This window comes from Geotrypetes seraphini, chromosome 3, assembly GCF_902459505.1.
Source record: "Geotrypetes seraphini chromosome 3, aGeoSer1.1, whole genome shotgun sequence".
Lineage (NCBI taxonomy): Eukaryota > Metazoa > Chordata > Amphibia > Gymnophiona > Dermophiidae > Geotrypetes > Geotrypetes seraphini.
Genome location: NC_047086.1, coordinates 381,808,420 through 381,819,559, shown reverse-complemented (window position 1 = coordinate 381,819,559; position 11,140 = coordinate 381,808,420). Strand labels below are relative to the sequence as shown.

General features: G+C 41.4%; 1 protein-coding gene across 1 annotated transcript in view; it reads left to right on the top strand.

Annotated features, from left to right (window-relative positions):
• Window positions 1–2,691: 2,691 nt before the first annotated feature.
• MSH2 (mutS homolog 2) overlaps window positions 2,692–11,140 on the top strand; it is a 259,559-nt gene continuing 251,110 nt past the window's right edge. Inside the window, exons 1-3 of the mRNA XM_033936364.1 lie at window positions 2,692–2,978; window positions 4,457–4,611; window positions 8,882–9,160. Coding sequence (XP_033792255.1) covers window positions 2,771–2,978; window positions 4,457–4,611; window positions 8,882–9,160 — 642 coding nt within the window. The 5' untranslated portion in view covers window positions 2,692–2,770. The remainder of the gene's footprint in view (window positions 2,979–4,456; window positions 4,612–8,881; window positions 9,161–11,140) is intronic.

Sequence of the window (11,140 nt, the reverse complement as noted above, 5' to 3'; positions counted from 1 at the left end):
TAATTTTATCTTTGGGGGAGGCTAGGAAAAATTTTGTTTTGTCTGGGTTTAATTTCAGTCTGAATGAAAGCATCCAGAGTTCTATCTGGTTGAGAGTGTTTGAGATGTGGTCGAGTAGTTCTTGTGAAAAGTTGGTTAATGGGATGGTTATTGTGATATCGTCTGCATAAATGAAGAATTTGAGATTTAGGTTGTGTAAGAGTTTACCTAGTGAGGCTAGGTATATGTTGAATAGGATGGGGGATAGGGGGGAGCCCTGTGGGACCCCGCAGGTGTTGTCCCAGCAGTATGAGAAAGAGTTATTCTTGAGTACCTTGTATGATCTATTTTGTAGGAACCCCTGAAACCAATTGAGGACCTGGTCTGAGATGCCTATGTGCGCTAGGCATTCCAGGAGAATGGTGTGGTCGACCAGGTCAAAAGCACTGCTCAGGTCGAGTTGTATGATCAGGGCACTTGAGCCCTGACTGAAGAGTGTGAGGAGGTGGTCGAGAAGGGAGACTATGATGGTTTCAGTGCTGTGGTCCGCACGAAATCCTGATTGGTTGTCACTTAGAATGTTGAATTTTTCAAGGTATGCGGAAAGTTCCGCTTTTACCAACCCTTCCGCTATTTTGGTAAATAGGGGGATGCTGGCGATCGGCCTATAATTAGATGGGGAGTTTGGTGGTTCTTTCTCATTTTTTAAAATTGGGGTGATCATTATTTGACCCTGCTCCGACGGGAAGTTACCTTTGGATAATAGGTAATTAACCCATGTCATCATTTTTGCTTTAAAATGGGGGGGGGGGCCGTTCTCATGATTTTTGGTGGGCATGTGTCCAGATGGCAGTCGGAGTGAGTATACTTGTTGTAGTAAGTATTGAAGGTTTGCCAATCGGTTACTGCGAATTGTTTCCAACTAAGGTCGACTTTGGCTCCCGGGTCTGGGTTTGGTGGATTCATGTCTGTGAGGATGGGGAAGAGCTCGAGGGGGTTGGAGCTGGCTGGTAGAGTTGTTCTTATTTTTTGGATCTTGGTATTGAAGAAGTCGGCAAGGGTGTTGGCGGTTAAGGTGGCTTCTTCGTGTAGGTTTGTGTAGGTTTCTATGTTGTAAAGATCGTTGACCAATCTGAAGAGGTTATTGCTATTGGTTTTAGGATTACCGATTTTGTGGGAGTAGAATTTTTTTCTTTTTTCACTAGTGAGGGTTTTGTACTGTTTTAATTTTTGTCTCCATGCCAGTCTGTGTTCTAGCGTTCCGGATTTTTGCCATGATCTTTCGGCTTTTCTGAGATCCTTCTTGCATTGCAGCAGTTCAGAATCGAACCAGCCCTCTTGGTTGGGGGTTCTTATTCTGCGGGTTTTTTGGGGGGCAATCTCATTTAGTATATTGGTACTATCTTGTATCCAGGAGGTCATGATTTGTTCCGTATCTTCTATTGGATTGGTGTTGATTTCGAAGTGGGACCAGAATTCCATTGGGTCAATCTTTCCTCTGGTATTGTGGGTTTTGACGGTTCTTGTTTTTTCGCTTTTAGGAGGTTTAAGTTGGCATCCAATGGTGAAGCTACATAGGCGGTGATCGGACCAAAGGGAGTCTGACCAGTTGCCTTGTTTCCAATAAAAAGTGGGATTGGTCTGTTCCTTGGAGGATAGAGTTACCAGGTCTAACTGATGTCCTCTTTGGTGGGTTTTGATCGGGGGGTGTTTGTCAAAGCCTAGTTGTGAGAGCAGTGACCAGAAGTCCGCGGTTTCAGGTTGGTCAGTTTGCTCGAGGTGTATGTTGATGTCCCCACACAGTAGGTTGTATGGGCTTGTTAGAGAATTGGTAAGAAGTGATTCAGCGAAGTCGTCTTTGGTCGTGGTCCATTTTTTGGGGGGTATGTAAAATAGAGTGATGGTTAGTGAGGAGGGCAGAGATGTTGATGCTAGGGCGATGGTTAGAATTTCGGAATTAGGTGAAGAGGTTGTGTTAAGAACGGAAGCATTGAGATGGTCTCGGAAGATTATTGCTAGGCCTCCTCCTCTTCCCCATGTTCTGGCTAGGGAGAGTATCTTGAATCTTGGTGGTAGACAATCTTTAATAATGATGTCTTTGTCTGAAAGCAACCAGGTTTCTGTGAGAAGGACAAAGTCGGGGTTGTTTTCAGTTAGCCAGTCTTTGATTAGTGTGGATTTATTCCTCATAGATCTGATATTCAGGTAAAAGCCCTGCAGGGACTGGTGGTTGGTGTGATTGGGTGGGGAGTAGTGGGAGTACGCCAGTTTTTTTAGGGTTCTTAGTTTTTTTGGGTGGGGCTTGGTCGGTTTGTAGTGGTGAGGGGGGTTGTTGGGCAAGTGGGCCCACTTGACTTTCCAGCTTTTTAGGAAGGAATTTCTTGCTGCTGCTGGCTGGGGAGATCACTTAACAAGAGATCCTAGCTTCCTGCTGGGAGTGCAGATGACCCGTCAAAGTGGGAGTCTTCCAATAAAAGCAGACTTCTCAGGTCTGGAATAATGATGTACATATAGAGAGCTCACCCAGGTTGTGACCCTAACTCAATCTGGCGTCCCAACACAGGGTTTGGGAAGCTCTGATCTATAGCATTCAGAAAACCGATATTAAACAATTCCACCCCCCTAATCAAAGATGGCCGCTCAGGCGTCCCCAGCAATTTGTACATAGCAATACCTGGACAGAGTCAGAAGGCGCTTTACGTTGCGTCATGTCGTCATCACGGATTTGCGTCGGTGAGACGCATCCCCTTTGACCCGCTGGGTTCTGTATTCCGTGGCGGGAGATTCCAGCATGGCGGTGCAGCCTAAGGAAAAGCTGTCGCTGGACAGCAGTGCGGAGAGTGGATTTCTGCAATTTTATTTCTCCATGCCCGAGAAGCCGGACACTACCGTGCGAGTATTTGACAGAAGCGACTACTACACGGTGCACGGTAGTGATGCGCTGTTCGCAGCAAAGGAGGTGTTTAAGACTAATGGCGTTGTTAAATACCTGGGCTCAGGTAAGGGGTTGTGTGTCTGGCCAACTGTGAGCTGTGGTTAAATGTCAAGTGACCCAGTTTGGTCGGAGGAAGACTTTTGGGTTACTCCTGGATCCTTTGTTTTCTCTCTTTGCGTTTTGGTATCTGTAATGGTGCTTTCATATGCCCTACAAAAACTACAGTGAGTTAGGCTTTAAGATAAAACGTAGAAAATTAAGTTCTCCACTTACTTGGCAGAAACGTAACCAAAAGTAACTTTAGGCGATATGAATACACCATTTAATGTTTAGTTGATCTTCTTCTACCTTGTTTAATAACTTTCCAGATCCAGATGATCATAGCTTTCAAACCATTTGTGGGTGCCTGTTCACAACATTTAGGTGGGGTATCAGCTGTTTTAATTTCTGCAGTGTGGGACTACTTCATGTATTTGGGTTAACCCCCTAATTGTTTTTGTTTGTCAAAAGGTAGGCACCAATTCAGCATGCGACTTTTGCTTTACAACAGCAATTTACATACCAAAATGGTGGCAAACAGCAGTTATGCCTGCAAGTGCATTTAGGAACTATTCTGTAACTGCAAAGGGAGATGGTGGAGGGGATGAGCTGGTCATGGGTGTTTTAACTATTTCAGGAGGCACTTTATAGTACTGTCAGTTGTGCTCACATGATGCTGCATTTAGTTTCAAACATTTATGCCTGCTGTAGAGGAGGCATTTAATATTTGTATCTAAATTTAGGCACATCATGAATTGGGCTTTCAGACTTCCATTATAGAATACTAGCTTAGTGCTCTGATTTTTGGTATTTTTAGCACCTAATATAGAATTCCCCCTTTAATTGTGCCATTGACTTATGGATCCTTATGTTTACTAGGTGCTATTCTATAAGGTAGTGTTTAAGTGCCATAGTGTCTAACTGCAAGGCAGTGTACAGGTAGGCCATATCGTGTCGATGTCCATGCATGCTTGGAGGCCCTCCAGACGTGGCCCCAAGCTTGGTGAAAATGAGACGAGGCTCGTGTGGAGGAGGAGGGGTGCCAGTGCCGTAAGTGACACTCGACCCTGCCGGTGCACCCTGAATCTTGCCGCGGCACACAGTTTGCAAATTCACTGGTTTATAGAATTAAGTGCACCCAGCTTACATCTGCTGCTGACGTGATGTAAAAGGATGCGCCTAAACCGGGGAGCATCAGTGCTAACACTTTATTATTCTATAGCAGAATCTTGGCGCTAAGATGTCACTATAGAATTGGCATTGGGGGCACCTAAACCGAGCTAACAGTTTATGCAATCGACCTGAAATGTCTTGCTCGCTGCTGCCCCATTATTTTTGACAGGTTAAATATTTTGAAGGTATTTTTAAAAAATAAATATTCAATTGATATTGAAAAAAAGGAAAAAAAATGTAAACAGGTGCTTTGCTATGGTAAAAACTTTGTTTTCTACACACTGATATTTGGCGAGTATTTAGGAGATTGTGTGTCCCTTTTTGTTTTAGGGAGCAAGAAGCTTGAGAGTGTCGTACTCAGTAAGATGAACTTTGAGTCTGTTGTGAAGGATCTGCTTCTGGTTCGTCAGTACCGAGTTGAAGTCTACAGGAATAAAGCTGGCAGCAAGTCATCCAAGGAGCATGACTGGTACTTGGCTTACAAGGTACAGTTTTAATACTGTTGGCTACTTTAAGTATAACAAAATAACTTGTGGCTATTGAGTGTGTTTGCCATGGAATAACTTTAACATATGGTCAGTTTTTAAGGTGCACTGTGCCCAATTCAAATCATTGTGGCCCTTTTACTAAATTGCGATAACAAATAGCTTTATTCCTGTGTGCTGAGGCCATTTTTACTGTGGCCGCAACCCTTCCCCTCCCCTCCAGTTTTTCATAATGAACATATGCTAATGTTGCCACACGGGGATCACTTACCGCCACCTATTTGGTAGGTGGTAAAGGTCCCTGTGTTGTTCATGTGCTAACCAATTATCACATCTGCATTATTTTTTTTTTTTTATTTTTATTATTTTCAACTTAAATTTCAAGTATTACACTTGTACAGAAAGCAAGAATAGAATGGATATCAAATACAATAGTAATATAATTCCTAAGTTAACAATTATACTATTTATGCTCAAGTCCACAAATTAAGATCCAAGAATTAAAGAAACTTGGCGAAGAAAAAAAAAAAAACAGTAATAATAACAGAAAACTGAGAGCTATAGCATTGAGATAGGGGTCACAATTTCTAAATTATAGGGCTCAAAGATTGTTAACATTCAGACGAGACATAGCCACGAAGTTAGTCAGTTGTGATGGTTCAAAAAACACATATTTAAACGTACGATAATATACAATACACTTACACGGATGTCTCAAATAAAAAGTTGCCCCCAAAGATAAAACCCCAGGTTTCAAAAGAAGAAATTCACGGCGGCGCCTTTGCGTCTCCCGTGCCAGATCTGGGAACATTAATATTTTGTAACCAAGAAAGCTTTTTTGTCTATTTTTAAAGTAAAGTTTTAACAACCATGTTTTGTCAATTGGCAAAGCTAAGGTGATAATCATAGTGGCTGGTGATGCTAAATCCTTCTCAGATGTTTCTAAAACCTGTGAAATATTTAAAGGTTCTTGATCTGAAGATTTTACTTTTGGTTGTTGATTTTGTTCTTTATCAGGCAAGTAATAAACCCTTGAAAATGGTGGTAATGAATCCTCGGATATCTCTAAATTTTCCATTAGATATCTCTTAAGCATATCTCTAGGAGTTACTAACTCGAGTTTTGGAAAATTAATTAACCTTAAATTATTGCTACGTGAGTTATCACATCTGCATTATTGCACGCTAACTGGCTAGTGCGAGAACTTCCACTGCACCCCAACACGCCCTCTCAGAAAAAAAAAGATTTAACAATTAGTATGTGTGCATGCAAAACTAATGTATGGTGCTTTAGCACTTTCCTCATTAGGCCATTTTTGCATTAGTGCCTAACACAGCTTAGTAAAAGGACCCCTTAGAAAGTGTGACGATTTTATTGTACTGAGATTTACTCCATTGATGTATGCTCATGTATTTGCTCCCTCTTGACTTCCTAGATGCATTATGTTGATGCCCATCACCATAGCAGTTTGAAATAGTCAGCAGCTGGATTGTTTCTTTCATTTTAGCCTTTCTGTAACATATAGAGACATCAAAAGGGATAGCAAATATGGACCACGAGTCCATACTACCTTGCTATATTCCCTTTTTTGTTTTGATTTATTTGTTTTTTGAAGTGGAGAGGCATTAAAAAATTCAGTTATAGTTTAGCCCTGCTTAGCATTTTATGATCTCTTTAGCCGGAAGAGGTGGTGGAGACAGAGATACTGTCTGAATTCAAGAAGGCATTCCTCTCTCCTTAGAGAGAGGAAGAGATAATGGTTACTGCGGATGGGCAGACTGGATGGGCCATTTGGCCTTTATCTGCTGTCATGTTTCTATGTTCAGAATATCCTCCATTCACTGAATCCTTATTTAGGAGTTTTTTTTGTGCAGTTTCTCTATTGTGTGGTGTTTCCCTTAAGGAGAGGGTAAGACCAAAGTTTTTGATGTAGTAATTCAGAGTCACTGATTGTGTGGCAAAAGAAGATGACTTTTTACTACAGATATGCTACATTCTACATCTACCTTTTAAGGGCAGTAATTAGCCCCCCCCCTATTTTTTTTTTTTTTTAACGAAGTCGTGTTAGGCTTTTTTTATTGCCAACCATGGCAGTATTAGCTCCAGTGCTTGTAGGAATTCTTTTTTTTTTTTAATTCTTTATTCACTTTCAATATTTATAAGTGCAATACAAATTAAATACATTTTATATTTAAGACATCACTTAATACTCTTTCAAGAAACAAATCAATCTATATCCCTCCCCCCTTGAGCGTCGGAGCTTAATACTGCCGTGGCCGGTGATTTAAAAAAAAGCCTACCGTGGCTTCGTAAAAGGAGGGTTAAGTCTTCTAGTCTTAGAGGTGTTTATAGATTAACTAGAAAATAATTAAAGGTTCTTTAGGGACACAAAAAACATCACTGCTTCCTTGTCATCAACAGCAGATGAATCCAGAGACTAGTGGTTGATGGACGTAATCCCACTAGTCTCTGGATTCATCTGCTGTGACTAAAGGAAAGAAAATTATCAGGTAAGGACATAATTTTACCTTCCTTGTCATCAACAGCAGATGAATCCAGAGACTAGTGAGATTACGCTCATCAACCACTAGTCTCTGGATTTATCTGCTGTGACTAAAGGAAAGAAAATTATCAGGTAAGGACATAATTTTACCTTAGCTTTGTGTTTGTGCCACAGTTGCTATTGCTGAGCACTTTTGCTGATGAAATTGAACATATTTGTTTGTGTCACTTTAGGCAATGTCAGTGCAGAAAAGGCCTAAAAAATCTGAGTTAAGGATTCAAACTAAGCCAAGGAAGTGGTGTTTTCTGGAATTTATCTGTTAAACCAGGGGTGGGCAACCACAGTTCTTGAGGGCCACAACTCGATTGGGCTTTCAAGATTTCCATAATGAACATGCATGAGATTTGATGTGCATGTACTGGTTCCATCGTACATAAATAGATCTCTTGCATATTATTTTTTTATGCACTGGCGGTGTTGGTAGTATCACCTAAAAACTCAAATTGGGATTTCTAAACATAATTGCACTTTCCTGCAGGTAAAAATGCTGAAGAAAGAAGCTGAATAGGGCTAAATTGTGCTTTATATATGTGATTGAAAATAGAGGCTGACTGAATTTTGGTTACATTGCTGAAACTAACTCAAAACCCTTTTTTTTTTTTTTTTTTGCCTGGTTTCAGTGTTGGCCAGAAGACTATGGCCATGGTTTTGACAGAAACTGACTGTGTTTGTGATTTGTCCTTTTGTTTCCCTGTCTATCTCCTTCCCCCCTCTGAACAGTAATTCTTTTCCCCACCCAACTGTATTCCCTGGGGGGGGGAGGAACACATCTCTTACAATCCCTGGCAGTATAGGGATGTAAACAGGGCAGCAGTGATCCCCAGTCATGCCTACCCATCATGGCTCTGCTCTCAAAATGGCTGCCGTGACCTATAATGGCAATCTTGTGAGACTGCTGCAAGAGGTCACAGCAGCCATTTTTTTTTTTTTTAATGGAACCGACATAGACAAGAGAAACTGGGAATTGCTTTTTCCTGTACTATACCATAGACCACTAGGGATTTTAAGGTAGTCTGGGGGTGGGAGCTACTCTTTGCATTCTTTGTTTGCAGACAATGCAGTTATGATCTTGCATAGTAGCTTATATGCTTTTGAATCAAACGTTTAGCAAAAATTTAAGTCTGTTAATTTAGGGTGATAAGCTCCTCAGGAATTAGCCTCTCTGTGGAGACATAACATCAGCTATCACTCCAAATGTGGTGCAAAGTCAGCCATTGTGAAAACACTGTGGCTTTTAGTTTTTCATTCATTGAGGTCCATGTGTGCGGAGGCTATTTTGCTTGGAGGTATAATATGGTCTTTTCATTATTTATATTATTATATATTAGTATGGGTTCTAGTTGAGTGATTCACACAACCAAATCTTAGGTTTCAACCTTGGCCTTGTCCAAAACCAGATGATAAGTTTTGGCTGAAAGTGGCTAGATATTTTTAGTAGCAGTTTTGGTTTCAGCCGAAACTGGGAATACAGTCTTAGTCGGCCTCTAATTTAAAAAAGCACAATATTCCATTAATATATGTTAGTTATTGACTCCCCTAATAAATGGATGAAAACATTTTAAATAAATTTGTCAAAGAATATTTTATATTTGATAAATTAGAAAGCTAATGTTTAAAAAATCCTCAGCTGTATAAATAAATCTGGAGAAATGTGTGATTAGTGGATTGTATAGTATATGTGTTCTGATTGCCTGTAGTTTCTTGTAGGCTTCCCCAGGTAACCTTACCCAGTTTGAGGAGATCCTCTTTAGCAGTAATAACATGGCGACTGCAGCTGGAGTTGTGGGCGTTAAGCTGGCTACTGCTGATGGGCAAAGATTAATTGGCGTTGGCTACGTTGATTCAACACTCAGGAAGCTGGGGGTGTGTGAGTTTCCGGACAATGATCAGTTTTCCAACCTGGAAGCTCTCCTGGTTCAGATTGGTCCCAAGGAATGTGTGCTGCCCAGTGGGGAGACTGCAGGAGATATGGGAAAACTGAGACAGGTAAGTGGAGCACAGACAGGCTTCAGTAGTTGTGTGCCATGTCATTTTGTAAAGAGCCAAAGTTCAGGTCAACCAAAACAGTCTTTATTGATGGCAGCAAATGTAGACGCGACACTGACAGTGCTTCGGCTAGAATAGTCTTTGTCAAGAGTTGGTTTTGTAAAAGTCTTCTTAAAAAGCATCAACAAATACACAGAGGATCTAGAATCAGAAAATAATATTAAAAATTGAACTAAGGCCAGTACGGGGCAGACTTGCACGGTCTGTGTCTGTATATGGCCATTTGGTGGAGGATAGGCTGAGGAGGGCTTCAAGGGCCGGGAGGGTGTAGATGGGCTGGAGTAGGTTTTAACGGAGATTTCGGCAGTAGGATCCCAAGCACAGTACCGGGTAGAGCTTTGAATTCTTGCCCAGAAATAGCTAAGAAGAAAAAATGTAAAAATTTAAATTGAATCAGGTTGGGCAGACTGGATGGACCATTCGGGTCTTTATCTGCCGTCATCTACTATGTTACTTTGTTACAAATAGTGAAAATGCTGAAAATGTGGATCAAAGATAAAACAGCTGAGTAAGAAAACCATTGAAGATACAAGTACACAATTGCTTTGACACCTAAATTTGCTGTCATCAACAAAGACTGTTTTGGTTGATCTGAACTTTGGCTGCGGACATCTCTGCCGTACTACTCTTTTGTTTGCTCTGGCGTTTCCATTGTAAAGGTTCCCTTTCGGCTTTTTATTCAGTGTCTCAAGGCTTATGCAGATGGTGACTCGCATAGAGAATAAACAAAATTGGAGACTTCCTGGATGCCAGTATTATCATTTTACGGAGCTTTCCATGTGAATAGTAGATTGTCTGTCTGGCTGTCATGTATACTTCAAGGAGAACCAGCAGTTATATTCCCGGGGGAGTTCTGCACAATGCAGAATTAGCAGCACGCACATCTTCTCCCCCTTCTCTTCCCGCACCTGAAAAACTCCCAGCTGCTCTCTCTTTTCCTATGCCTGGGAAAAATTACTTCTCCATAGCTGGACCACCAATGTGGGAATACGTTGTCCGGAATGTTAAGATTTTCTGGAAATCTTTTGCAATTTAGGAAGTTGCTTAAAACCCATCTGTTTATTCAAACTTTCTTTGAGTCGATATATAACTTGTGTTTTGAGTTATTACTGGAAAGCTATGTACTATATTGAAGAACGATGTTACTTGAGATTTGCTTAGACGTTGTTCTGTTGAAGCTGTGATGTTATACTATCCTGCTCTGTGCTTTCCCTGCTTATTGTATGTCTCATTTGAAATGTTTACTTTATTATATATGGAAATTCTGTGAGCCGCCTTGGGAGAAAGGCGGATTAGAAATGTTTTAAATAAATAAATAGAGTTCAAGGCGGGTAACAAACTGACAGTTTCATTAAACATCAATTAAAATGACAGAAACATACATTCGTAAACTGGGGATTGTGGGAATTCCACAAGATTCCCATGGGGTGGAAGAAGTTGTTACAGGATTCCCATGGGGGAATAGTCGGAATGAAGCTTGGAATACACTGAGAGAGGTAATTGGACGGCCAGAATGAGGCTCTGAATCCCTAGAGAGGCAGCCAGAACGCCAGATTAAGGGCTCCTTATACTAAGGTGCGATAGCGTTTTTAGAGCACGCAGCAGATTAGCGTGTGCTAACCCCGCGCTATGCAGCTAGAACTAACGCCTGCTCAATGCTGGCGTTAGCGTCTAGCGCGCGGGGCATTGTAGCGTGCGTTATTCCGCACGTTAAAGCCCTAACGCAGCTTAGTAAAAGGAGCCCTGAGGTTCGGAACACTCATTTGTTGAACAGTATGGTTACTGCCCCCCCAAATTGTAGGAAGCTGTTGGGGTCAGGAGGAAATGGAGGGGCTGAGCAGAAGTAAGTCGTAGCATTGGCCTCTGTGGGTATGGATGGATGATGGAGGAGACTGATGGTGGGGATGGAATGGATCTTAA